This window comes from Taeniopygia guttata, chromosome 3 (genome assembly GCF_048771995.1).
Source record: "Taeniopygia guttata chromosome 3, bTaeGut7.mat, whole genome shotgun sequence".
NCBI classification, from domain to species: domain Eukaryota; kingdom Metazoa; phylum Chordata; class Aves; order Passeriformes; family Estrildidae; genus Taeniopygia; species Taeniopygia guttata.
The window spans coordinates 87518099-87544692 of NC_133027.1; the positions used below are offsets into that span (position 1 = coordinate 87518099).

General features: G+C 49.8%; 2 protein-coding genes across 2 annotated transcripts; one reads left to right on the forward strand and one right to left on the reverse strand.

Moving 5' to 3' along the window:
* Positions 1-2338: 2338 nt before the first annotated feature.
* Positions 2339-25830, reverse strand: BUB1 (BUB1 mitotic checkpoint serine/threonine kinase). Its single transcript, XM_041715322.2, has 41 exons — positions 25692-25830; positions 25512-25594; positions 24867-24981; positions 23656-23784; positions 23339-23455; positions 22516-22634; positions 22284-22385; positions 21531-21657; positions 20446-20647; positions 19569-19713; positions 18327-18512; positions 17992-18056; positions 17642-17729; positions 17342-17411; positions 16583-16802; positions 16385-16475; positions 16022-16135; positions 13689-13748; positions 13422-13566; positions 12902-13098; positions 12512-12552; positions 12160-12251; positions 11808-11854; positions 11515-11705; positions 11200-11348; positions 10507-10844; positions 9829-9881; positions 9173-9313; positions 8316-8411; positions 7918-8008; positions 7479-7554; positions 6785-6965; positions 6241-6319; positions 5609-5832; positions 5116-5256; positions 4436-4551; positions 3633-3794; positions 3353-3510; positions 3092-3269; positions 2815-2921; positions 2339-2637 (listed from the first exon to the last, which is right to left on the reverse strand). Exons 1-41 carry the CDS (start codon positions 25710-25712, stop codon positions 2442-2444), a joined length of 5253 nt encoding a protein of 1750 aa, XP_041571256.2. The 5' UTR covers positions 25713-25830; the 3' UTR covers positions 2339-2441.
* Positions 25714-26570, forward strand: MTLN (mitoregulin). The gene has a single exon (XM_041715321.2). It carries the CDS (start codon positions 25829-25831, stop codon positions 26003-26005), a length of 177 nt encoding a protein of 58 aa, XP_041571255.1. The 5' UTR covers positions 25714-25828; the 3' UTR covers positions 26006-26570.
* The last annotated feature ends 24 nt before the right edge of the window (positions 26571-26594 follow it).

The window sequence follows — 26594 nt, forward strand, 5'->3', positions numbered from 1 at the left end:
CCCTGCCACTGAGAAGTGAGCAGGGAGGAGGTTAGAGCAAAAAAAGATGGGGCCTGGCTGGCGGGAACAGACTCTTCACAGTGCCATGAAAACCCCCAGGGAAAACCACCCCCAAGCCCTCCTCCCCGCCCAGTGGGTGCTCATCAAACCCCTTCTGATCTGAACAAAGCACCAACGGAAAAAAATGACACCTTGTTCTCCTTCTCCTCCAACCATCATGATAAATGTTACTTCACTCGTGCTGCCAGATAAAATCAAGTTTGAGCCTCAAGCACAAGACTTTGTCTGAGCCAGGCTTGGAGCCTGACCTTTACAATGCTCCCAATTTCAAACACCGACCCAAAATCAAATCCTTTGTCATCAGCATGGGGGTGCTTGAACAGCAAAGGTTGGACAGAGATAAGAACAGGTGGGTTTTGTTAGATAAATGTATATTTTAGTTAAAGAAACCCCTAAACCCTCCCTGGGGGATCTCCACAGATTCACAGTGGTGACAGTGACGTGGTGGTGAATCAAGCAACAAGAATGGTCCCATTGTGACCCGAGTGGTCCCTAGGCTGGGCAGGAGGTGGCACTTGGATTCCCTGCTGCCACCAGTGAATTTGGGTCCTGTTAATGTATATTTAAAGTTAATTATTGTTCCTAATGAGGGAAGTTACATCACCACAGGTGACCCCAAGGAGGGGGACCAGGACTGCTGCTTCATTGGTGTGTGCCTGACTAATTACTGAGGTGGCTGCAGCTTTCAACAGCCTCACACTTTATCCTTGTTAATGCCTTCAAAGCCAAAATTAAGAATTGTGGCCAGGAATTGCAGGGAGGTGGCAGCAGAAAGGGCTTGACCAGGGCTGAGTGGTGGTGAGCCACCACCAGCAAGGGATGGAGGAGCTGGGAGAGAGCCTCAGACCCCAGCAGGGGGGCCCTGCTTGATGGGAGAGGGTGTAAGATGAGTAAACCTGGGTTTTCTGTAGAAGGCAGAGCCACCCACCCACACACCAGGAAATCTCTCCTCTCCCGTGTGGGTGGTGGAGGCCCCAAGATGAGTTATCTCTAAAGGGCAACTCTGGGGATACCTCGAGATCTCTTTGGGCGTGGAGCCAGCACGTGCCAGTGCGGAAATATCACCCTGCCAGGTGGGCCCTGGGCTTCACTCTTGGGTTTTTTAACAGCTTGGTTTAAATCAAGTACAACAGCAGAACCTCCACCCCACCTCATCAGTGCACTGATCCATTTTTATCCCTTGTGGGATAGTTTTAACCTTTCTCCTCCCTGCTTCTCATGGGATGATGGTGGGATGGGGACAGGAGCAGGTGGCTTGGACAGGGGGCTGTTTTTAAGGATGTTTAATGTAAAATAACACCATTTTAAGGGCAAAGCTGCAGCTAAAAGTTCCATCGTGCTCATAATGCTCTGAAAAGTGCTCCTTCACATATCCCTCTGCATTATACGAGGAACTAAAAATATATAATTTACAATATAGATCTAAAAACTTAAGCCTGGCAGAGATTTTGGCCTGGCCAGAGAACAGCTGGCTCTGGCTCAGCTCGTAAAAAAATACAACTAAGGGGAGAAAGGGAACAAAAAAAAAGCCACCCCAGCATCCAATGTTTATGTTTCCACCAGCTCCAAGGTTGCTCCAGCTGATCTGCCTCCTGGTGCAACACACTCCAGCTTAGTCAGGAACCAGCTGCTTCGGATCAAAGCCCAAGGCTTTTCCATGTGCCACGGGAAGCAGGCTGCTTCCAAGAGGAATCCCAGAGGTTCTGCCATCAGGGCAGGGAGAGGAGCCCCAGCTGTAGGGAGAACAGCAGCCCCTAGAACCAACACATTCTAGCCCTTCCTGACCATCCCAGCCTGTACCAGGTGCCTAGCTGAACAACTTAAGCAGAGGAAAAACACCCCTGAAATAGAAGCAGAAGGAGGGAGAATAGGAAAGGCTGTTGTCTCCCTCCTGTGGGGAGATGCAAAAGTCAAATTAATGCCCTTTCCTTCCTCACAGGGATTGTGCTGCATAAATATTCCTTTTAAAGGAACACTTTTTTCCCCAAAATTCTGCCATTACAGGCAAACAAGAGACATTTTCCTTCTGAGTTTCCCTTGAGCTTGAATAATGATGTGGGGGGAGGTCAGAACGGGAGGTACCAAGGGTGGGTTCAGTCCTGTCCAACTTACATCTGACCTGCAAACCTCCATTTCCTCCATCTTAGAAATTCCTGAGGACAGGCAGACCAGGAAGAGCCCAATCCAAGTATACCCATCGCCTCCCCAACCAATTAACAACTCAGTTTAGCATATTTTTACCCCAAAAAAAGCACAGAAAGATGCAAGCCATCATTGCTGAAGTCAGCCTCAAACCAATTTATTATTTGAAACCAAGTTATTACAAAAATATTCCACATCCATAAAACCCCAAGTCCTTGGAAACTGTGCAAACTCAACCCTTATTTCCGTGAGCGTTTGTGCTCGATGAGCAACACAACAAGTCTGTTCCGAAGGAACTTGATTTCCTTAGCGTAGGACCTGCAAAATAAATCCTTGAGCTTCTGGCACAGGATTCTGAGGGAAGGCAGGTTGTGGCAGCTGGGAATGTTCAGCAAGCTCTCAAAGAACTCTTTCCACAGCTCAGCATTGGCAAGCCTGCAAAAAGGGACAAAAAAGCATCACAAAAAGCACTAAATTCAGCTGTTAAAATACTCATTTTTACTCTGCTCCCAGTTAGGAAAGCTGTGACAGAACCTGACCTGAGCAATGTGGTACCAACATGGGTTTCTAGGAAATCTAGGCACAGATTTGGGGAATATTCTGGACACCCACCTCCTGAAGGTTCCCTCAGGCTTCCAGACCCCATTGTCATTCTTGAGGCGCATGTAGGTCCCAAAGAGCAGGCAGTACACGGTAGCTGCAATCCCAAAGTAGTCTGTCTAAACCAAAACCACACCAATTTTGTGTCAAAAAGGGCTGTCACCCAGAGCACTAAAAATGAGCTGAAAACACCCCATGGAGGGGGAGAGGCTCTGCAAGAGGCTCCAACGCTGGTAGAGTCCAGTTGTTCTGTGTGCCATAAGCTCTGAGATTCCAGGCCGTCCCTTACCTGGTAGTTCCATGGTTTGTTGGTCAGCATTTCCACGCACTGGAATCCAGATGTTTCACACCTGGCAGTGAAGGCTGTTCCCTCAGGGAAGAGCTTCATGTCGATGCTTTGGCCCAGGTCAATGAGGGTCAGGCCGTGGCAGAGCCCATCGATATCACACGTGTTGTTTTCCAGGAACCTTCAAACAGGACAAGAAACACCCCACCTCAGTGTCTCCTGGCTCCCACACGGCGACATCTGATGACAACAGGAGACACTTGCCTTTCTCCCAGGATGAAATTGTCAGGTTTGATGTCCCCATGGATGATTTTGCAGCTGTGCAGCTCCTCTACCATGTGAAGGATTTTGACAGCAAAGTAGATGACAAGGGCTTGGGGCATCACCTTCTCTGGGAGCTTCTTGTAAACGTTGACGGCATTCTGGAAGTCAGAGACACACAGCATGGCTTAAGGAAGAACATATTCCCAAAGGAGGTAAATCAAGTGGAGGAAACGCTCCCTAAGAGCAGAGATGCTCCAGAACAGAAGCTAGTGGCACTCACGAGCAGCGTTCCATAGTTGTGGAGCTCCCCCACCAAAACACTGCCATTGGAGAAGAAATGGGCGGAATAAAAGTGGATGTAGAGGTGGTGCATGCTGGGGCTCAGCCTCTCCACCAGCTGGGTTGCAATGTAGAACTCCCAGGGGTTGGCAGGTTTCTGGACCTGGAAGAAAGAAGCGGATTTCCTGCAAAAATCTGGGAGCAGTAAGAGCTGGAGTTCCTCTCAGGTTGGGCTTTGTTGTTGGTTTTTCATGGCAGATCAGGCATCTTCCCTCTTGAACTTATTCCAGAATGGTTTGGTTTGGGAGGGAACTGAAAAATGATCCAGTCCCATCTTCCATCCCCTGCCACAGGACACTTTCCACTATCCCAGGTTGCTCCAAGCCCTGACCATCCTGGTTGTGGTCACTTCCAGAGATCCAGGGGCAGCCACACCTTCTCTGGGCAACCTGTGCCAGGGCCTCACCACCCTCACAGTAATTAGCCTCAGTTGATAAATTCCATGATGAATCCTCTCAAATCAAGACTTCAATCCCATGCCACAATTCCACACACTCCTTGTGAATCGCTGATGCTCCAAAGAAAGCATAAATTACCTCTCTCTCCTGAAAAAGTTTCACTTCAGGGGTTAAAGAGGGGCTTTAGTTTTTCCTGAAGGACTAAATGATGGAGAGAAGTCAAAGATCCACAAAAAGGTCCTGAGGCAATTTTTGGAAAGGCCAAAGATGTGTGTGAATCCACCCAGGGGGTGGGTCAGACTCCAGAATTATTCCAGGAGAGCTGCTGTGGCCCAACACCACTGACCTTGAATATCACTTTCTGATTATTCTGAGGGTTACTGGCATCCAGGATGGAAGCTTGATAGACTTGGGCAAAAGCTCCTTCTCCAACCAAGCAGTCCACATGGAACGAGCTGGAACCTTTAAAAGATTAACATTAAATCCTGCTTGCCAACTCCACAGAGGAAAACCAGGAGAAAAAAAGAAAATCACAAGCCCATATGAATTATTTAATCCTAGATCAAGTCTTCCCCTACAAATCTCTTCCTGCTAGGAACAGGAGAGAGCAGGAGTGCTGGATGTGCCACACACTCAACCCTAGTGTTTCTATTTTTGCCTGACCCCCTGGAAGCAGTCAAATTCCAAAGGGCATGGCCTGAAAAGTAAACACGAATGTTTAAGTCCCACAGGGATGTTGCAATCCCTGTCCTACAGCTTTTGTTGACATGGGCCCGCTGCTGTTCCACACAAAGCTGGGGAGCTGTGGCCCAGTTTACAGGGAGAACTGGGAAAAATGCAGCATCCAAAAGGGTCATGCTAAAAAGACAAACAAGCCAACCCCAGGCCTAATTTCCAGCCTGAGGCTGAGATAATCTGGAGATACACACACACAAGGAAGCTGAATTCCCACATACTTCCGAGAAGTTCTCCTAGAAAAAGCTTCAAGAAATGCTTGGCAGTGATAAGTTTTGAAGGAGCTCTTACCCAGTGAGAGTTCAGTCTTCGCTTTGATGAATGGAAGGGGAGATTTCCACTCAAAGTAGTTGGTGTAGGTGTGGAGTGGCTTTGGAAGTTCCGACAAGAATTTGCCAATCAATTCCTTGTCCCAGGGGTTCTCAACAAGGACTTCATGGAAAAAAGGGAAGTGTTTAAGCTCTGGGTGTCATTCCAAGGAGGTAACAGAAACTTGGGCTTGAGAAAGCATCACTAATTTAAAGAAAATAATAAACCAAAACCTCCAGGAGGGATAAGAATATGTGAAGTATTCCTTGATTTTGATGCTCCAGCTTTTGCACCTGCCCAGAAATCCAGAGCTTCCCAAAGTGCACTCTGGAGTATCCATGGCAATGTGTAATCCAGGTACAACCCACACTCATCCCTCCTCACATCCCTCACAGGAATTATGCAATTGCTCCCTCCAGTGCACAAAGCACAGCCCTTGGAATCCCGGGAGAAAAAAACAGGGAGTGCTGTGTACCGGCAGGTCTTCTGCTCCCGGCTGTCCTGTCCTGCTCGGCTCCACAGAGCATCTCCTGGGAACATCTATCCACCCCAAGGCAGGAGGAATGTCCAGTTCTGCTTTGAGCTGTCTGCTCATGCAGTGGTTGGGAAGCAGCTGCAGCAATTCCTTGGATTCCAGTCCCTTGTTTCAAGACATTACCATGAAGCCCTCTCTGTTCTGGGACGTGTTCAAGAACTGGGCTACAGATTTAAACAAAATATTATTAATTGTTAATAATGTTATAATAGTATTTGATTATTAACCTTCTGCCTTGGGGGTCTGGCACCTTTAGGGAACAAAAATGTGTCAAATGGCACCGCTGCCAACATGGAGGTGAATAAAATGGAATTTTCTTAAGAAAATTAGGTTTGGTCAAGTAATTTTACCCATTCCCTAGTAATTCTCAAATGCACCAAAAGACGAAAACAGTGGATTTTTGGCCAGTTAATTTTTAATTTCCATGGGGCAGAACTTAAATATTGGAAGGATTTTTGGGGCATGGTCACCAAACCCAGGTTCGTTTACCCCCAGAGTGCTGGGATGAGTGCTGGGCAGAGCCAGGCTGATGCAGTGGAAAACCTTGGGAAACTTGCATTAGAGAAGCATACCTTAACTTCTTGGGCTTTGGCTGCCTGTGCAGTTCTCCAGAGAATTCCAAATTCATTTGGGGCAAATTTTCCTTACAGGCTGAACAAAGGGAACAAGAGCAAATCAATGTGCATTTCCCCAAAAGCAGGAATATTTGGAGTATTCTCACCCAACAGCTCTGAAAGCTGCTGCCACAAAAACCAGAACTCAAAGTCTCATTTCAAATATCTACGTTAAAATAACAGCTGGGTTTCTCCAGGAAGAAGATTCCAAGATTTAAAAGGGGCAGAGCAGCATAAAGGTGCTCCAGATGGGATTCAGGCAATGTTTGGATATTCGCAACCCCATGGAATGGTTCACAGCAGCAGTTGGACACACAAAGCCTCTCTTGTCCCTCACCACCTCCTCTTATCCCAATTAAAAATCCTTGGAGAGCTTATGAGCTGCTGTTTCATAGAGTGGCAGCAGTGAGAGCCACACAGAGGTGGGATTTGGATTTGGGCAGAAATGGAGTCATGAGGCATCAAATTCAATGTTTTCCACACAAAATATTCCTTATTTTACCTCTGTCCTGCAAAGGGGGCTGGGAAGGAGCTGCCAGGTAATTAAAGGGTGTGGACATGAGCTGGGCAGCTCGGGCAAAATCCCTGGTGTTGTCTGGACTAGGAGCCAGGGCTTTGTTGCTGCAGGGGCCATTCCACACCGTGTAATCATCCCACAGGAATTCCGTGGTCCCTGCTTCTCCCTAGGCAGGAAAAAAATGTCAAGATTTAAAATGAAACCATCAAAATTATCCTGAAATATAAACAAAACCCCATGTTTCCACAGTTTTAGACTGGGTCTGAATGTTGGTAATAGTCAAAGCCACAGCAAAATGCAGACCATCAGAAACTGCTGTGAGAGCCTGGAAAAGCCAATCCCATGGAAAGGGATCTTTTCTATCCAAGTTCTATCCATCTCCTTGGCTATGGAAGCTGCAATGTGGCTGCAGGAAGATGAAATGTCTCTTCTTCCCCCAAACTAATGCCAACTCCACACATTTGAGAGGTGGAGTTCTCCATTAATTTTATGTCACTCAACAATCAATAAAGCTCATCCTGTTGGCAAGGAATGGGAAAAGGTAATCAGCCTTCAGGAGGCATCATTCCTAGGAATATTATGGGATTGGGATAGAGCAGAGCTGAATCCACCCACTCTGGTAACCCTCCTAAGTACATGACCCACTTCCAAGGCTAATCCCTGCAGCATCACCACTCACTTCTGCTGCACAGTCAGTCAAGGGATGTTCTCCAAAAGTTCTGGGCTCTTCTGGTTTGTTCTTGTGCTGTGGGATCCTGAAAAATGATCCAAAAAGTTTAGAACAGCTTTCCAGTATAGGAGCTTTCCAGGCACACTGGTCACAACGAAGATTGGTTTGTTTTAACTTTAATTTTAAGAGCCCCATTTGCAGCAACCTGGACAAGCTGCAGCAGCTCAGATTCTGCAGGGAATGAAGCCTCCCAAGCACTGTCCAAACAAGGAAGTTGTGTAATCCCAGAGCAGCAACTCCTGCTCATCTCATGGCACTCCAGGCAGCTGCCACCAGTTTTATCTGAGCCAGTCCTGGCACAGCCACAGCAAGGTCCCATAGAACAGGATCGATTTTTTTCCATGATTTTTAAGGAGTTGAGCTCAGCTGCTCCTTTTTCCCTCCTTACCTGCCATTCTCCTTCTCCTCCTCATCCTCAAAAATGGCAAATGCAGGAGTGGTAGGGACAACAATGCTAGTTTTCAAACATTCACCAGGCTCTGAAAAATAAAAGATAACCCCTGTTATCTTCACCCAAAGACTATTTACACAGCCACATTCTCCCCCTTCTCAAGGCACGTGACGCTCAGGGCTCCATCCAGCTGCACCTGCAGAATTCCCACTCCAATCAACTCTTGGAAAGAAGATTTTTCCAGCCCAACCCCAGATGTGAAATCTCTCTCAGCTCACTCTTGTAAAGCTCCTGAGTTTCAGTCCAGCTCAGCTCTTACAGCAAGGGCTGGTGGGAGGTGTCAACGGGAAATAAAGGATGGAATTCTACAGACGGGGAAAATAAAGAGCACACACCACTTTTTATGCAAAAGGCTTCAAATTGTCCCTCACTGTCTTCCAGGGGAGATGGCTCAGGCAAGAAAGGTGTTTGGAACATATCCATGAGAACACCTAAGAAAGAAAAAAATAATAAATTAATAAATCTCCCAGGAAAAGAAATTTTCAGAGGTTCTTCCATTGTGTAGCAGCCAAATCAAATGCCAATTAACTCTAAGAGCCTTAAATGCCAATTAATAATATTCTTGTAATTTATCAGCAGCCAATAACCAATTATTCCTCCCTCTTACATTTAAACACCTCAAACAACCGATCAGACACATGAAGGGCCAATTTAGCCAACACATACTTGGTCATGGCCCTTTTTATTCCCTATCCAAGGAAGATTCCAAGTTTCCTAAGAAAGCAAATTCTCCTTTAATTTCTCAGATTTTTGGAAAACTTAGATATTTGTAGGGCTAATGAATGCCACAGGCTTTTTGTTTTGTTTTTTTTTTTCTCCATTTTTATTCAGCTCAGCATCAAGCAGAACTGACTGTGAACTTCCAAATTAGTGTGGTTTAGGTCTTCACATCCCAAACAGGATTCCCTGAAAAAGCAGCTCAGACAACACACTCCCAAGAAGCCTGGCAGTGATTTATCCAGGAATTGATGGGATGTGGCTGCTGGGATGTTGTTAAAACATCAATTTCTGGTCAGAAGTTTTGGGTCACCCAGATAATGCCAACAGACAATTAATGATTTAATGTTATTTTCCTCTTTGAATGGTGCACGTGCCCATCCCCAAACTGCTCCCTTGGCTAGAAAAGGCTTCACTATTTCCAGGAAAGATCCCATGGACTCCAGGGGAAGGAAAATTTTGTTCCAGACCTTACCCAAGGCTTCCTTCGTGTGGACTGTGGGTGATGGCTGCACCTTGAAGGGCGTTGTCGTCCCCATTGCTCCTCCCAGTGAGGTGTTGGGGGTGGCTTGGGAAGCATTTCCATAGGCAAAGGAGGAATTCCCAACTCTGGAGGCTGGAAAACACAACAGCAAGACCACTCCTGAAGGAGCCTGGGGTTGTTTATGAACATTCCAGCAAAATATTAGTGAGGGAAATAAACAAAAGGAGCAGCAGCAACGCAGAATTTGGGGAGAGATTTTGGCTTGTTCAGAGATTTGTGTGGCAGACTCCCAAGGGAGGCTGCCCTAGAGAGCAAGAGGGACCTGGGACAGCTGGGTGGCTTCCAAGGAATCTATCTGCAATTCCCAGGAATGCTCTATCCTGACACAGAAAGTGAAGCAGGAAGCCAGCAAGGACAAACAGTGATTCCCAACCATGCTCCAAAAGGAATTGCTCAGAACATTGGAACAGGGACTGGATCCATGTTCCATGGAAGGGATAGAGAGGCCCTGCACAGACATGCAGGGATGGAGGTTGGGAAGTCAAGAAGCTTTGCTAGGGCTGGAACTGGTGTCCACACGCAGTTAATGATTCCCAGCTGGGAACAGCCACACCAATGGCATCAGTCTCCATCCAAAGGTTCCTTACCTTCCTTCACATTCACAGCAGGAGTTAATCCAGTGGATCCCTTGTTAGGGGACCTTCAGAAGAAAGAGTCACAACATTACCTTGGAATAAAAGCTATTTAAATACCATTTTAATCTCTATTTTAATGAAGTGAGAGGTCCTTTAATAAAGATCACTCTGGAAAGTTTCTCCTACAGCTGCCAATAACCTGGGAGGCAGCAGAGTCCTTTAGAAAGGTTAAAACACATTAAAAGCTCTCCTTGGACACAGTTTGCCTCTAAGGAATTCTGGAATATGAGTGCATAATTGTTCCCACCTTGGCCAAGTCCACTGAGCCACCCTTGCTTTCTCCCTCCCTCCCCCCACCCCTGATTTTGTGGCCAAGTCCCACAGCAAAAGTGAAAGAGAAAATACCAGCACTTTTTATCTTTCTCTGGAGACCCTGGAGTGGGATCTACAGGAGCAAAGCACTTCCTGGGTTTTATTCCAGGCATTACACCAAATTTCCTCTTACTGCAATTAAACTACAGGGTAAAAGGAATTAAACATGGCCATAAAGACCAAGTTTGATCTAAGTTTAAAAAACAGTAGCTTCAGGTCAGGTATTTTCTTCCAGAAGGGGAAGAAAGGCTTATTTTTAGCTAATTCTCAGTGTGGACCCTGAGGACACAACAGCAGAGGAGGAGCCTGCACACTCACAGTTGTCCTGCACTCTGAGGCAGAGCTGGGTCAGGACGAGCCTGTTCCTGAGCTGGAGCAGCACTGAAGGCAGGGTGCAGCAAACTGTTCTGGAGCTCCCCAGGCTCTGCTCGAGCTTCAGCTGGGTCCTTCTCCTCCGGTGCTTCCCAGGGGGAGGTGGCTGGGATGTGGTTGCCAAGGGGCTTTGCTGGCTGCAGGGTGGGAGCAGTGGCTGGCGGTGCCTGGAATTGGGGCTGCTCAGGCACCAGAGCTTGGCCCTTTGGCACATGCAGCCCTGGAGCAGGTGCCATACAGTTCGCTGGGATGTCAGATGTGCTGGGCTTCACAGGTGGGGGCACCTTTAGGGATGAGGAATGTTCTGTGACACCCAAATTCCCTCCCAGATGCAGCCATTGCCATTTTCTCTACTAGCTCCACATGACCAGAATGCAACAGAATCTTTAGGTTCCCCCAAGTACAGCCATTCCCATTTTTCCCGTTAGCTCCACGTGCCCAGAACTCAAGAGAACTTCTAGCTGCATCTCAAACTAAACTGTAGAGAAGCAAAGCCACAGCTCAGGGTAAAACCTTTAAAATCTGGGTGTTGCCAGTTGTGCCAGGTTTCCACACTGGTATTACAGCCTCAGCCTCCTGACTGGATTTTGTGGGATAAGCCCATGCAGAGCATTCTTGTCCATCCCAGAACCCACTCACCACCCTCTGGTATGGCTCAACTGTTGGTTCCAGTCTCGTTCCCTCCAGGCTTCTGGAGAGCTGGGTGAGCTGGTCCAGCTTCTGCTGCAGAGCTTGGAGTTCCAGGACTGCCGATTCCTTTTTCCTCATGGAGTCTTTCTGCTCCTCCTCTAAGGAGAAAACAATGAGATTAAATGAATACACGTGGTCTTATGACATGCTGTGCCTCCTGTACCCTCAGGAGAGACACCACTAACGTGGCATTGAAAAGAGGAGCCCAAGGGATGAGCTCAACCAGGAAACAGCCGTTTGGAGAGCTGGAAAAAAGGAGGATACCCAGTGCCTGCTGCCTCCTGAGGAGCTCGTATTTCCTGAAGTATCTCTTGGCCCTCAGCTCCTCAAAGGAGAGCTCGGAGCCCTCGCACAGGAGCAGGTTCTTGTCGTACATCGGGACCTGCTCCCACCCAGCAGCGCCCGACGGCGGCTTGGGCGCAACCTCAGACTTGGAGATGTAGGTGACGTAGTTCCTGCAAGGGAAAGAGAGGGAAGGGCCAGGGTTGGGGGATTTATCCCAGGAGAGAGCTTGTTTTCTCACAGTGGGACTTGGAAAGGATCACCCAACCACTTACACTTCTTTTCCAGCAGCACAGGATTGAGAGTCGGCAGCATCTAGACCCTAAAGCAGGGAAATAAAACACCAAAAAATAAAATTATATTAAGTTTAAGCAGCACAACTGGCAGAGTCCACTGCTAATGTTATTCCTGTGATTCTGGGAATGTGTCAGGCCACTGAGTGTGACCCAGTGCTTCCCAGATGAGACATTCCTATGGAGATGTGATGCTTGTGGCAGTAAAACAAGAGCAATACCACCTCAGTATCAGTTTTGAGATACACCAGATACGGTCAGTCTACCCTATTCAACCAAGCTTACCAACCTAAACTCTATGAGAAACATCTTTCCCAAATAATTCATCATTTACCTGAGTTTTGCAGGGATTAGGACTTGAAACACCTTTTGGAGGAACCATTTGATTTGCAGCATGAGAAGTCTGAAGTGGTTTTACAGCAGTGTCTGGGACAGAAAATATAATGTAAGTATTTTCTACTTATTGAGTAAAAATTGTTTGCTCCTTTGTGAATTTTGATTAACTTGAAGCACTGGAAAATTAGTAACTTGTTTTGAATACATTACCCTTAAGAACTTTTCACATAAAGAGGGAAAATAAAGTGACTTTTACAGGGAATTTGTTTCTTTCACTGACAAAACTCACTCATTGAGGTAAAAAATTCATTTAGAGGAGCTACAGATCAAATAGGACTCTTCATCCTCACCTTGCAAAGGAGGATTCCAAGGATCATACTTCTGCAGGGAGCTAAATTGCAAAAAAACTCTCAGTTATTACCATGAAATCACCTGTCCCTCACCCTTCCCCTCCTCCCAGCAGTCTTGGATTTCCTTGTACAATCATACCATGAAACCATGATTTTTACTGCATATGGACATCTCCACAGCTGCAAAACTAAAAAAGCCTTCAAGAGGCAGCAGTAGAACAGAACTGGGTATTTGTTTTATATTACATTTTACTTTCAGTTTTTTTTGCATTTAGCTTCCCAGACTTAAATAGTTAAAAAAATAAGCACACTGAAAAAAAAATCTACCAGATGCTACCCATGGTAAATTATGAGCACTGAGTAAATGAGTAGAAGGGGCCTCAGCATTACCAGTGGAGCTGTTGCAGGTTCTCCTGGGGCTGTGCCTGGTTGAGGAGCCCTTTTTGGAGCACAGCTGCTGCTCCCTGCACGTTGCCCTCCTTCAGCAGCAACTGAGCCCAGGCCAGGTAGAAATCCGAAGTCTTGGCTCCAATTCCCTGCCCGTGCAGGTACTCAAAGTACTGGCACGGGGAAGATATGAATTCTGCCTGCACAATACAAATGCACAGAGTCCACAGCACTTCCAAGAACATCGAAGGGAGTTGCAGACAAAGAACACTAGAATTTCTTAGTCATCACAATAGGAAAGTATCGCTTTCTGAGGATAAGAGAGGTTAAGGCAAATTTCTCCAAGCTACACAGGTTAAAAAACACACTTCTGCTTTTTTCTGATCCTCCTGTCCTGAAGAGGATCAGAATTCCTGAGGCCTCCCGCCCCTCCCAGAGCCCTTTGCAGTCGCAGAACTGCGGCGTGAATAAATTAGGATAATTTAAAATAATTTAATTCCCAGAAAACCGCAGCTGTACCCACCAGCTTGACACAGTAGCTCACAAATCGCGGGTCCTGATGGTACCTCTTGTCGCTCACGAACAGCTGCACCAGCTTCTCCAGGAGCCCAGGCCAGCAGGTCTGCTTCTCTTGGAGAGGGAGACATCCCTCTGCCCACTGCAGGTACCTGGGAGCGTTCCGGAGTCAGCTCCCACCCACGGGAGCGGCAGCTCCTGGACAGGGATGCGCCAGGGAAGGGGCGACACCCAAACCGGGGATGGGGCACCCCGAGCCAGGGCCAACACTCACCTGTCCCACGGCTCCAGCGGGTCGGGCCCTCGGTAGTTCCGGATCTGAGCCTCATAATTCCTGCAGGGAAAAGGCCGGCTCAGGCCGGGAGCAGGGAGGGTGGGAAGCGCCCGCGGTTCGGGGGTGCGGAGGCTCTGCCACCCTCACGGCGTCGCATGGCCACGGCACCCGCACAGCTGCGGGGGCCGGAGCAGCCCGAGATCCCGCTGCCCATGCCGTCGTTGTCCCGAGATCCCGCTGCCCATGCCGTCGCTGTCCCGAGATCCCGCTGCCCAATGCCGCTGTTGTCCCGAGATCCCGCTGCCCAATGCCGCTGTTGTCCCGAGATCCCGCTGCCCATGCCGCTGTTGTCCCGAGATCCCGCTGCCCGCTCACCGCCGAGGCTCGGCCATGCCGCCCGCCCCAACCGCTCCTGCCGATTCAAACTGGACGCGCCCGGCCCCGCGCCGCCTCCCCATTGGCCAGCCCTCGGCCCGCACTGCATTCCCATTGGCCAGCCCTCGGCCCGCCCTGCATTCCCATTGGCCGTTGACCCCATCAATCACGCAAGAAGCAGTTCCCGCCGCGGGCGCTGGGCGGCGCTCCGGGACACGCCCAGGGCCAAAAGCGGGATAAGAGCAGGAGTTGGGGAAAGGCTGGAAGGGAAAGGGCCCCCGCTCCTCACCCGCCTCCTCGCTTCCCACCTCCGAGCCCTGCACGTTATCGTGGAGCAGCCGCAACCCTCTCCCATGGTTAACCTGGAGATAATCCATCGTTTTTACGAACTGCTGAATTTATTGTACTGAAGAGCTGCTTCATTCAGCGTACAGCGATCCATAGCTGCATATAAAAGTGCTGCGATACAATTCCAGTTACAAGTAGTTATTCCGTAACATACTGCCCACGGCACGGTCCCTGTCCGGGCACAGCCGGATCCTCCGACTGCCCCCTGCATTCTAGACGTTTATATGAGACTTTACATGAGATAAAGCTCCTTTAGAGGACAAAGCTGTTTGTTCCCACCACGTAACCCGGGCCCCACGCTTGGGAGCAGCCAGGGAGCACCTGGACAGCCGGGAATCGGCTCCATTCCCTGATCCTCCCCTCACGCCGCACCCTCGGAGCTCAGGCTCCTGCGAACAGCCGAGGTGGGGGACAAGTTTAGGATCTCTTCAAAGGAAGGGCCGTCGTCCTCCAGGGGTATCTCTGCCTCAAACATGCGCTGGAGCAGAGCATCCACTGTCCTGTATCCTGAAGGGACAAAAAAATGCCCTATAAGCACCAGATGTGCTCCTCTGGATACCTTAAAGGCCCATGGTTTAAAATGGGAAAGAAAATCGCCCAAATTGCACTCCCTGCTTTTCCATCCCATCTACTTTAAGTACCCTGACCCCTTCTTAAAGATAAGGCCATTATTTGGGATTTTAAATCCTTCTATTCTCACACAATGGAAACCTGAGTACTGCAAGAAAGCCAGGAGAAGGATGGAAATAGTCACCGAGCCAGAGGAAAGGAGGATATAGTCATCCCGTGATCCAAGGCAGCAGGAATGCAAAGCCCACAGAGGAAGGAGAAAGGAAAACAGGTGTCTTGGCACAGCAGGACTTCAGCCACCAAGGCAGCGTCTCCAGAGGGAGGTTACTGAAGACAACGAACACAGAAGAGCTAAGGTGGGAAAGGAGAAGATGCCACAGAAGTAAAAACAAACATCAAATGTCCACAGCTGTCCCAAAGTTTCCAGGTGGGCTTTAGCTGCTTTTATAGCCCCAAGGGAGCAGCAGGGATTTGGAGCTTCCCCAGGAACATCTGGGAACCTTGGGCCTGGACACCCTGGAGGATCACACTTACGTTTGGAGGCAATTTTGAACACCAGCCCTTTGCTCTGTGGCTTTGTTCCACCTTCCCCCGCGAACTCATGCTCCGCACTCTCCATGTTGTCAAGGAGCTGTTCATGCTGGAGCTCATCCCTGCACAGCAAGGGCCAGGAATTACCCTGGGAAGGGGTCACATCCCACCCTGGGAGCCCAGCAGTGATGAGTTCTCAGTGGGGCAGGACAAGTACCAGCCATGGGGTTATTTTCCAGCATCTTTCCTGTCCTCTGGGCTGGAATGCCCAACTGGAAGAGCCACAGGAGGCAGCAAAGCCAACACCAGCGGCTTCTACTGGCACCTAAGCCAGCAGAGGAGCCAGAACTTCAAGACAGGGAAGAGGAATTTCCATTTTTCAGGAAGATGAGCCAGAACTTTGTGACAAGGAAGGGGAAGTCAGCTCACATCTCGACACAGAGGGTGGTTTTCCCTCATCAGTGGTGCCAAATTTGCCACATCCAGCTTGGGTACATTTGGGATCTTACTCTTGAACTCCCACTCCCAGCTCCTGGATTTTCTGCTCGATGGCAGTTTCCACGTCACTCTTCTCCAGGGAGTACTCCACAAAGAAAGCTTCCAAGATGAACGACACAAAGATACTGAAAGAAACAACAAGCAGAACTGAGACAGAATTTCCCCACTGGCATTGACTGTATCAGCATGCCCAGGCTCATTTCCCAGTGCTCCATCCCCTCCAGGTCAGACCAGCACCCAGTGGGGACAAGAATGCAGCAGATCCCACATCCCACCTGTCTCCAGTGGGTGACCCCAGGACCCACCAGCAGTACCCTGACTGGGGCAGATCCCCTTTTCATCTAAAGCAGAGGAAATCATCCCAAAAAACATACTTGACAATGATGATCACCATCACAATGTGGAAGGTGATGAAGTAGAGCTTGGCAGGCTGAGCTGTGACGCTGGCAAATGCATTGGCAAAGAGTAGAGTGGGAGTTAAGGGAAAAGAGGAAAGGAGGAGCTGAGGGAGGAACCAGAAACCCAAAACATTTCCCAAGGATCCAGCTGGGAATGTGCACCACAAAGGATATCATGCCACTGGTTGACCACAGTGAGCTCCATGAGGACGATGAAGGATGAGGCAAAGTCGTTGAAGTTGTTCTTGCAGTACTTCCCACGGGCAAACAGGGAATCCTTGAGAGCTGGATTCCCACATTCCAGGGCGTGAGGAGCATTCGAGTTGGCTGGGAAGGACTGGATTTTCCCGTGGAATATCTCCATGCCAATGATAGCAAACACACAATACACAACCTGGGAAGAGAAACCCCATCACCTGCTTCTCCAGCAAGCTGCAAGCCCCAGGGCAAGCTAAGCATCCCAGCAGGTTTTCCAGTTTCCACAGGCACAGCAAGGGGCTGGAGGGCAGCACAGATTCCAAGAGCCCTAAGTCATCCAACAGCAATCACCAAGCAGGAATAATTAGCCAAGAACTACAAATATATGGATAGGAAATATTCCCAAATCACAACAGAAGCTCATTTTAGGAAATCATCTGAAATCTAAGTTTCTCATTCAGCCTCTTCCCCAAACCATGATTTAATTCCTCATGATGCAAAGCCCAGGCTGCCAGAACACCCTATGGATCCAAGGAGGACATCCTGATCCAGGAAAAAGCAGGAATGCAGCCCTTCACTTGCAGAATGTATATGATTCAAATGGATACTTACAGTTCCAAGGGCCTGCCATCCAGGGAATTGCATTTATCCCCTTGGAAACAGCATGAGCGTGAGATTTAAGACACACTTCCATGCAACTGGAGTGCTTTGAGCCAAGACACCAGGATTTCTTACCAGAGTGAGCCCACCAAAAGTCAGCATGGTCGGGACAATGTTTATCAGGGTGTTCATGATGACCTGGAACCTACAGAGAGCCCACACTGGTTATTGTCACACCCTGGCCACCCATGCTCCCCACATCCCCAAAGAAAGCCTCCAAAGAGGCAGCCACTGGGCTCATCCCAGGCAGGCTGGGACAAGGCCTTGGGATGCTTTGTGGTGTGGCCATGGTCAGTGCTGGGCACACAGAGCACCTCCTCTGGCACAGAACAACCCCTCCCCAAAAACCGTCTCCCAGCCCACTTTCTTCCTCACCTCTGAATGCTGTCAACAATCCGGATCAGCCTGAGGACTCTTAGGATGAACACAATGTCCAGGATCTGCTGGCTGTTGTACTTCATGGCTGAAAAAAGAACAAAGATATTTTTATTATGAAAATAAAGGGAAGTGTGTAGATAAAATTCTTTCATTTGTTATTATGGTGTTCTTGTTAAACATTATAACAGGGAGCTAAAAGGAAAAAAAGAGGATGACTGGGTTAGTTCTTAGAAACCCTCCAGAAATTCCTTGTCTGGTCACAAAGCCTCTCAAGCCTGAGGTGCTGGAAGAAGGCAGGGAGGACACCAAAATTCCCAAGGCATGCAGGCTGCTCAAGCTGCACTTACTGGACTTGAGGGTGGCATTGAGAATCGTTGCAGTCAGGGCAGCAAAGATGATAAGAGTATCAAACCTGGCATGAGGGAAGGCACTGCTGTTAGATTTTGGGGGACAGGGACAGGAGTGGGGCTTAAACAAGGAGTGAGCCCTGCTCCTCTCACATCAGGCCAAGGCAGCCCTGGGTCAGATCAGACTATGGGCACATGGGAGAGCTTTGTCACAACATCCCCCGATCCATCTTAAACACACTCGGCCGGCACAGGAGTTCGGAGCCATTCAGTCCTTGAGGAGCTGAGCACAGCACTCACCACATTCCACACCAACTTCCAGAACTCCCACTCACCAGTTCCAGAACTGGGTTTTGCCAAAGAACTCCCTGGGTTCGTAAGTGTAGACCTTCAGGAGGATTTCGATCATGTACAGAGCAAGGAACACCCACTCTGCATATGAAATGAAGGGACTTTCCTCATCCAGAGCAATGAAGACAGCATTTACCAGGATGATGGCATCGTAAGTCCAAACAAAAGCCCTGCAAGAACCAAGAGAGATCAGTCTGCAGCTCCCAAGAAGGTCAAAGTCACACAGTTACTTTGGAAGCTCTTTGCCTCCTCTCTCAAAAATTCTTCACCCATCAGTTCTCCTCAAACCTGAAAATTTGGGGGAGTCACTGAAGAGTTTAGTTTTGCTGTTGAAGTCCAACACAGAATTTGGTTAACAGGTCCAGGGAAGTGATTTTTTCCCCCCCTGCTCGGTACTGGTGAGGCCACGCTTGGAGGTGCTGGGGAGGAACCAGGGTCAGCTGGGCTTCCCGGTACAAGAGAGGCCTGAACACACAGAACTGGTGCATTAAAGGGTCACAGAACTGACAGAATGACCGACAGTGCTGTGTTGGGAGAGCTGGGATGGTCCAGCCTGACGGGAGAAGGGTCAGGACAAGCACCTGTGCATAAATACCTGATGGGAAGGTGCAGGGAAGATGAAGCCAGACTCTTCTCAGTGATATCCAGGGGAAACACAACAGGCAAGGGACACAAGTTGAAATACAGGAACTTCCACTTAAACAAAGAAGTTGCTTGGGTTTTTTTAACCAGGGGTGATCAAGCACTGGGAGGGGTTGCAGAGAGGTTATGGAGCCTCCATGCTTTGGGGATACTCTAGACCAGCTAGGATAGCCCTGAGTACCCTACTGTGGCTGACCTTGCTTGGAGCAGGGGATTCCACTAGCCCATCCCTAGATGTTCCTTGCCACCTATTTTGGGATTCTGGGAAAGCCCAGAGGTGAAAGAGAGCTCTAGAGAACTCCAGAACTCCCAGGGCTGATGAGGCAGCAGGACACAGCTCTGCAGCACAGACTGCTGAGCTAGGAGCAGATCTAAGTGCAGCACTTTGGTCCTGCATGGCAAGACACAAAGCACAGCCTGATGTCAGCAAAACCCAGCTCAGACAGTGGGGGCTCACCCACAGCCACAGCTGGTTCCTCCACACTGACCAAGGCATGCCAGGAGCAGTAGCAGAGCCCCTGAGGGTTCTGTCTGTCCTCCCCAGCAGCACATCCAGCTGAGCCCTGGGCCCTGGCAGAGCTCACCTGTGCCTCACGACGCGGCGCAGGAGCCAGCTGGGTGCAGATCCGTACAGGGCCGGCGCCCAGCGCGCCAGGGGGTGCCGGCGGATCTTCAGCGTCACCACCTGAATGTTGAGCAGGTCTGCCAGCTGCACGAAGGACTTCTTGTCTGCAGCAGAGGGTCAGTGTCAGCTTGAGATCATGGCAAACAAACAGTGTCTGCTAAACACAAATCCAAGCCCACAGGAGTGGCAGCCATCTGGACTCTGTCTCTGCTCCCAGCAAAGTCAATCCCAGAGTGGTATCCACCACAACAGGCTGAACTTGGAATTTAAGCAGCTTCTCTGCCCCATTCCTGGGGCATTGACTCAAGCCATGGGCCAACAACCACCACAGAAGGATTCAGAACACAGAGACTGACTTATCTCTCCCGATACTCCCACTCCAGAGAACTGTGTGGGGAGCCACACTGCATCTGATAACAAGGGAGGCTTTCCGTATCCTCTGCTGAGAGCAGGAGGTCCCACGTACCATGGAGAGCTTGGCCTGATGTCAAATGGCCATGAAGGGCCACTCACAGTGTGTGGGACATTGGCTATAGCACAGGCAGCAAGAACAACCTTTTGGGACCTCAGGAATCTGGAGAGAAACAGGAAGAGGGACCCAGAGACCCCATTCCTGAAGGTGCTCAAGGAATGACTGTAATGGTACTCAGTGCTCTGGGCTGGGTGACAAGGTGGGGAACACGCATAGGTTGGACTCTATCTTGGAGGTCTTTTCCAACCTCAATGACTGTGATTTTGAGTCCCTCTGGGGCCATTACAGATCAAAAATCCCAATGCCAAGCCCCTTGAAGGATCAGGGTCCTGGCCCCGGCCCCTCCCCAGTCCCCACTGCTCACCTATGAACCCTTTCTGCTCATCATCCGAAATGCGGAGCAGCAGCTCCCGGTGGGAATTGCTGGTGTCAGGAGCCACCAGCTTGACCAGCTGCTTCCACCGGGCTTCCCGAACCACAAACTGCTCTCCCTCCTCTTCCTTCAGGAGGTTGAAGGCCTCGATCATCTTGCGGCGCTTCATGTAGGCGAGTTTGCGGATCTCGTTCTAGAGAGAGCGCTGGGAGTCAGGCAGCCCCTCTTTAACAAATAAACTCATTTTCACAGCACACAGATGCAGTAAGAGACCCAGGGGAATGACACTGGGCACAAAGCACAGCACAGTTAGTGGCGGGGAGGGTGGGGTGAGAAGTGGTGTTTAACAGGCAGCTGTGGGTTCTCCACACCGAGCTCTGGAAGGATCAACAGATTGCTGGATGCTGGGACAACACTGAAAAACCGGAAGGAAAGACAAAGGGTAGTGTCAGACAGGAAGGAGGTGACAAAGATCACGGGATCTGAATGGCCACAGAAGCAAAGAGGATGTGTCCACACATGCTTCCCCATCCACAAGTGAATCCCGCTGAGAGCAGGGGTGGGGATCCTTTTCTGCACATGACTGTGAGCAGAGGGACATCCAGCACTCTGCTTCCTGAGAAAGATCCAACCCCCTCATGGGATCACCCAGGAATTCTCAGCTCTCCTCCTTTGATCACAAGTCCCAAACTTCCCCTACCCAGTTTGGGTAGAACAAAAATTCTCATTTACTCAGACCTCCCATTTCGAGTTCCCTTGCTCTAAGAGCACATGCAAAGATGCTGTGCAAAAACAGTTCCCTGCATGGAGACAGCATTCCTGAGCTACAACTAAGCCTCCAAGATAATGCAGAATGTGCTCCTTATCTGTGGGAAACACCATAGAACATTTAATTCAATGCCAAGAGCAGAACTCCCAACAACCCCATGATATGAAAAGTGGATCTGTGCTTGATGTTTGCAGAACACCAAAGGCAAGAAGCTGTTTCCCCTTCTCAAAGCTTTCCAAGGGAAAGACAGAGGTTCCTGACAGAGAACAGCAGGAAGCCACTGGTCACGAGCCCCTCCAGGCATTACCTTCAGGTGTTTCTTGTAGTTGTTGTAGACCACAGCCAGGAAGAGAGACATGAAGATGTAAGTGTTGACAATGACGAAGGCAATGAAGAACAGGGCGTACCAGGAGCTGAAGTCAAACGCTGGCATCCTAGAGAAGGGGAGAGGGATTGCTGCTTGCCAGACTGACAAAAGTGAGTCCATGAGAAAACAGACTGCCACATGGATTTCCAAGCACTGTTTTGGACTGCCAGATCAAACTTGTCAAATAAAAGCTAAAAACTGCATTAGTTTAGTTAGAGAACACTTCTCTGCTGGGTTTTCATCCTGGTTTGTCAGGCCCTGACTGAGGGTGTGCAAAGACAGCACAGAGATGAAATCTCTGCCAGTACAGCCAAATTTAAGAGCAGACATGAGGCAATGCCTCAGCCATATGCTATTTTTCGGCCTCAGAGCCTTGCTGCACTCAGATCTGCCTTTCCACTTGCTCTAGGAAGAGCTGCATTTTATTTCTCAGTTTAAATTCCCAGGGTTGCTGTACCATCACAGTTTTACTCAAGATATTTCCAGCACATAGATGACCGAGCCCTTCCTCCCTGTCCTACTCCTGACAGCACCGTCCCAGCACAAACTACAATGGGAACCCAGAAGACACAGGGATGAAAAGCCCAGCATCCACAGAATTTTAACTCTGCTGTGAAAATTAGAGGCTGCACAGAGAGCCCCGAGAACACTGTGAGAGGAAGAGATCTGATCATCTACACATGACAGCCATACATGACATCTGGGCTGTTTGCAGTCGTCACCAGCACATAGAGGTCAAACACAATCTCCAGGTAGTTTCTGAAGTAGGGCAAGCCTTCTGCTGTCTGGAGATTCCTAGAAGGAAGAGGAGAGCCTGAAGTTAAGCACTGGGATCACATGTCCTGCAACAGGAGCAGCGCTTGCATTCCCTAGGAATTGTTTGGAGTCTGCCTAGAGTATCCAGGAGCAAAGGAAGTATCCACACCTCTCTCCAAACAGCTTCAAGGCCATGAGGGAGAACATGAGGAGGCTGAACATGAAGAGCAGGAAGACGTAGGTGATCTCTGGCAGCGTGTTGCGGATGCTGCGGAAAGCCCTCCGGATCTGCCAGGGACAAGGGAAGCGTTCAGAGGCAATGTGGCACCCCTTTTTTCCCTCACCATCCCACCTGGATCAAACCCCTATAACTGGGGTGTGAGAGTCCTAGGCCTTTCCTCCTTGTTCTTCAGGGGGGATCCTAGAAGGAAAGGCCCCACCTACACATCACAGTGAACTCAGGAGCCAAGGGACAGAGGGTCCCAGGACATTGCTGAGGTGTTCTTGCTGCAGGGAACCAGTCAGGGACAGAAATCCATCACTCCAGGCCACAAAGCACAGGCTCTGAGCCCAGATGTTGAGCTGCTCCCTCCCCCAGGCCTCCACATCACAGTTTATTCATTTGTAAGTCAGGACCAGACCAGTCTTGGGCAGCAGTACAAAGATCTCTCCACACTGAGAGGAATCAGAGTCCAAATCTGGACTACAGGTTTGAGAACACTGTGACACTTGTTTACCCAGGAGACTTCCAGAAATCAGTAACCTGGTCCCTGACTCATGGAGAAACACGGGTTTTTTTTCTCTGGTACTGTGTGAATCCACCCTTTTGTGCACCTCAAATTATTGCTTCAGGCCACTTCTGAAACAAACCTTCTCTCACAGGAACCTAAATTCTGCCATAAAACTTTCCTGCTACATCCCTGGGATTGTGGAAAGCAGCAGGCTGTGTGAAAAAACAGGACCCTGGACATCCCATTGGACCTTTTCTTTACCTGGCGACTCTCTGCAAAGTTGATGAGGAAGATGGGCCTCACAATCCTTGACCATCGGATGCTCCTCACATCATACAGCCTGAGGACCCCATACACAGCCAGGTCTGTCAGGGATAACTGTAGGAGAAAGAAGGAAAGCTCCCAGAAGTAACACTGGAATGTGCCTAGATAGTGAAGTGTTTGTTGATACAGGAGAGGTGCACACAACAGGCTTGTGAGAGCTGGTTGGTTTGGCCATGGCTCACGTATGCCAGGTCTGGGATCCCAGGAAAATAACATGAGGGGGAAAAAAACCACCTCCCCTGGGCCCAACTCACCAGGATTGCCACCATGATGCAGATGTTCTTGGTGTCCTTCCAGAAGACGTTGTGCAAGGTGACTTTGGCAAAGTGTGTCAGTCGGCCGAGGAACACCAGAAGGCACAACACCTCCAGCACTGATGTGGCCTGCAGAGAGAGTGGGGCTCAGCCAGCACAACCAGGAGCAGCAATATTCCTTTTTGCATAATAAAAAACAGGCAGAGCAATATTTTCAGGCTTTCTTTTGCAGAATTCCCTGCCACAGACAGGTTAAAGCCAGCAAGTCTGTGTTTGCTTAGGATTCAGGGAGTACATCTTTCACAATCACACTGGTGCAGGACAAAGAAAAAGGTTGCAGAAAGTCAGGCCTAAAGTAAAACTAGGCTTCTAATTCCACACATGAGGACGGACTTGAGTTCCAAAGAAGGCTGGAACTGGTGTCCGAGATGGAGAACATCAACATGACTTTGACTACAGTCACATGGGCCATCCCTGGGGGTCACAATGGCTCCTACAGTCCCTGCCAGCTCCTGTGCCTTTTTTGTACTTATTTCAAACGGATCACAGAATCAAACAGATCACAGAATCATTTGGGTTGAAGGGTACCATAAAGATGATCCCATTCCACCCCATGCCGTGGGCAGGGACACTTTCCCATAACCCCAGTTGCTCCAAGCCCTGTCCAGCCTGGCCTGGAACACTTCCAAGGATCCCTGGCAGTCATGGGCTCTCTGGCAAACCTGTGCCAGGGATTCACCACCCTCACAAGGGACAATGTCTTTCCAATATCCCATCTAATCCTGCCCTCTTGCAGTGGGAAGCCATTCCCCCTTGTCCTGGCACTCCAGGCCCTTGGAAACAGTCTTTCTCCATCTTTCTTGTTGGCCATTTCAAGTACTGGAAGAGCCAATTAGGTCACTCTGGAGCTTCTCCAGGCTGAACAACCCCAATTCCACCAGCTTTTCCTCACAGCAGACCTGTTCCATCCCTCTGATCAACTTGGTCACCTCCTCTAGACTCACTCTAACTTTCCATGTCCTTCCTGCGCTGGTCCTGACCTAGAGCTGGATGCAGGATTCCATGTAGTGTCTCACCAGAGCAGAGAATCAAAGATATCTGCAAAAACATCACCATCCACTGTCTCTTGGCACCTCTGACAAACACTTTGAAGCAAGAAGTCCTTGCTGGCTCCAGCACCTGCATTTGCTGCTCCTACACCATAAACTCACCAGGAAGGGGAGTGGATACACAGCAGGTTCCTCAAAAAGGGCAAGGGAGAGGTTGAGGAAGATGAAGAAGTAGGTGGCTGTTCGCATCATCCAGTGGTTATAGAGGTGATAAAGCCTGGAGGAAGAAGGCACAGGCACCATAAATAAAGGCTACAGGGCACATCCCCAGGGCATCACCAACTGTGCCCTGGAAGAACAGCACTTGCTGTCCCAAACAAACATTTTTGCCAGCAAGGAATTTGGTAATTTGTTTCCAAATCAGTCTCAGAGCTGATAGATACTATACTGTCTTTCAGAGTAGGATTAAATAACAGAATATTTATTATAGTAAACAAAAAATATTTAACTTGGTTCTTCCGCTCCAGCACCTTCCACACAGCTGAGGGCTGACCAAGCCTCCCACTCTTCATTCCCACAGAGGCTTGGAAGACTTTATCTTAGTTTTATTTTCTCCCCTCCAGCAAACCACAACTTTATGTCATTTCCCATCCTCAACAAACAGATGCACTGAGCCCCATTTTCAGCATTTCAGCTTAAGCCAAATTTTTGGCACCCCACCCATCCACCCCTCTTAGCATTCCCAACTTTTTCTGGCTGTTGGTGGTTGGCTCTCCACAGGTGCGGTTGGGGCGCACGCCTCCTTACCTGACAGCCTCCGGAGAGGTCTTAAAAGGAATATTCCTGTTGTACTGCGCATCGGAGACAAACGCTGCTGCCAGCAGGAGATCCTGGGGAAGAGACAAGACAGCGTGTGAGGAGCTTCGGGCAAACTCCGCGGAGTTACTGAGGGGGAAGGAGAAGGGGACGCGGGTGCCTCGCCGCTACCTGCGCCGCCGCCTCGGCCATGGCGCGCGCGGACGCGGCACCTCCCCGGGCCCGCCGCCTTTAACGGGGCCGGTCCCGCCCCCGCGGCGGCGGAAGCGGGAGGCGGGGCCGGGCTCGGGCTCGGGAGCGGGGCCGGGATGGTGCTGGAGGCGCTGCGGCCGCGGGTGGTGCGCTGGGCGCTGCTGGCCGCCTTCACCGCCGGGGTGGTGGTGGGCTGGCAGGCGGGCCGGGCGCGCCGCCGCTTCCTGCGCTGGCGGCAGCGATACCTCCAGCGCCGCCTCGCCGCCGCGCAGGAGAAGCTGGAAGCGGCCTGAGCGCCGGCACCGCGGCCGGGCCGCCCCTGCCAGCGGGCTCCTCCGCCTCCTCCGGACCTCCGGTGGGCGCTGCCTGAGCTGCTGGGAACGGGTGAAGCGCTGCTGGGGAAGGACAGCGTCCCTGGGATAGCAGGGCTGCCGGCTGGACAGAATCCGTGGAATAGGAATGCTGCCAGAGAGGACAGCATACATGGAATGGCAGGACTTCTGCCCTTCGCAAAGCAAGATCCCAAACTGTGTGAGACTAATTTAACAAAGAATTGAGGATATGCAAGCAGCGATCCCAAACCTGGAATGGACTGCTCAGGGAGGTTTGGAGTCCCTGTCCCTGCAGGTGTTCAAGGAACAACTGGACGTGGCACTCAGTGCTCTGGGCTGGGTGACAAGGTGGGGATCGGTCATGGGTTGCACTCGATGATCTCGGAGATCTTTTCTAACCTCAGCGGTTCCATGATTCTCGGATTTCCATATTCCAGAGGGTTGTCTGCACTTGTCCAGCTCTAAGCCTGCTGCTCTGACCTTGCCAGGAAGCGCTGCCAACACAATAAACTAGCAAAAGTCATCACATGGTGCTCCTAGGTGTTTATTT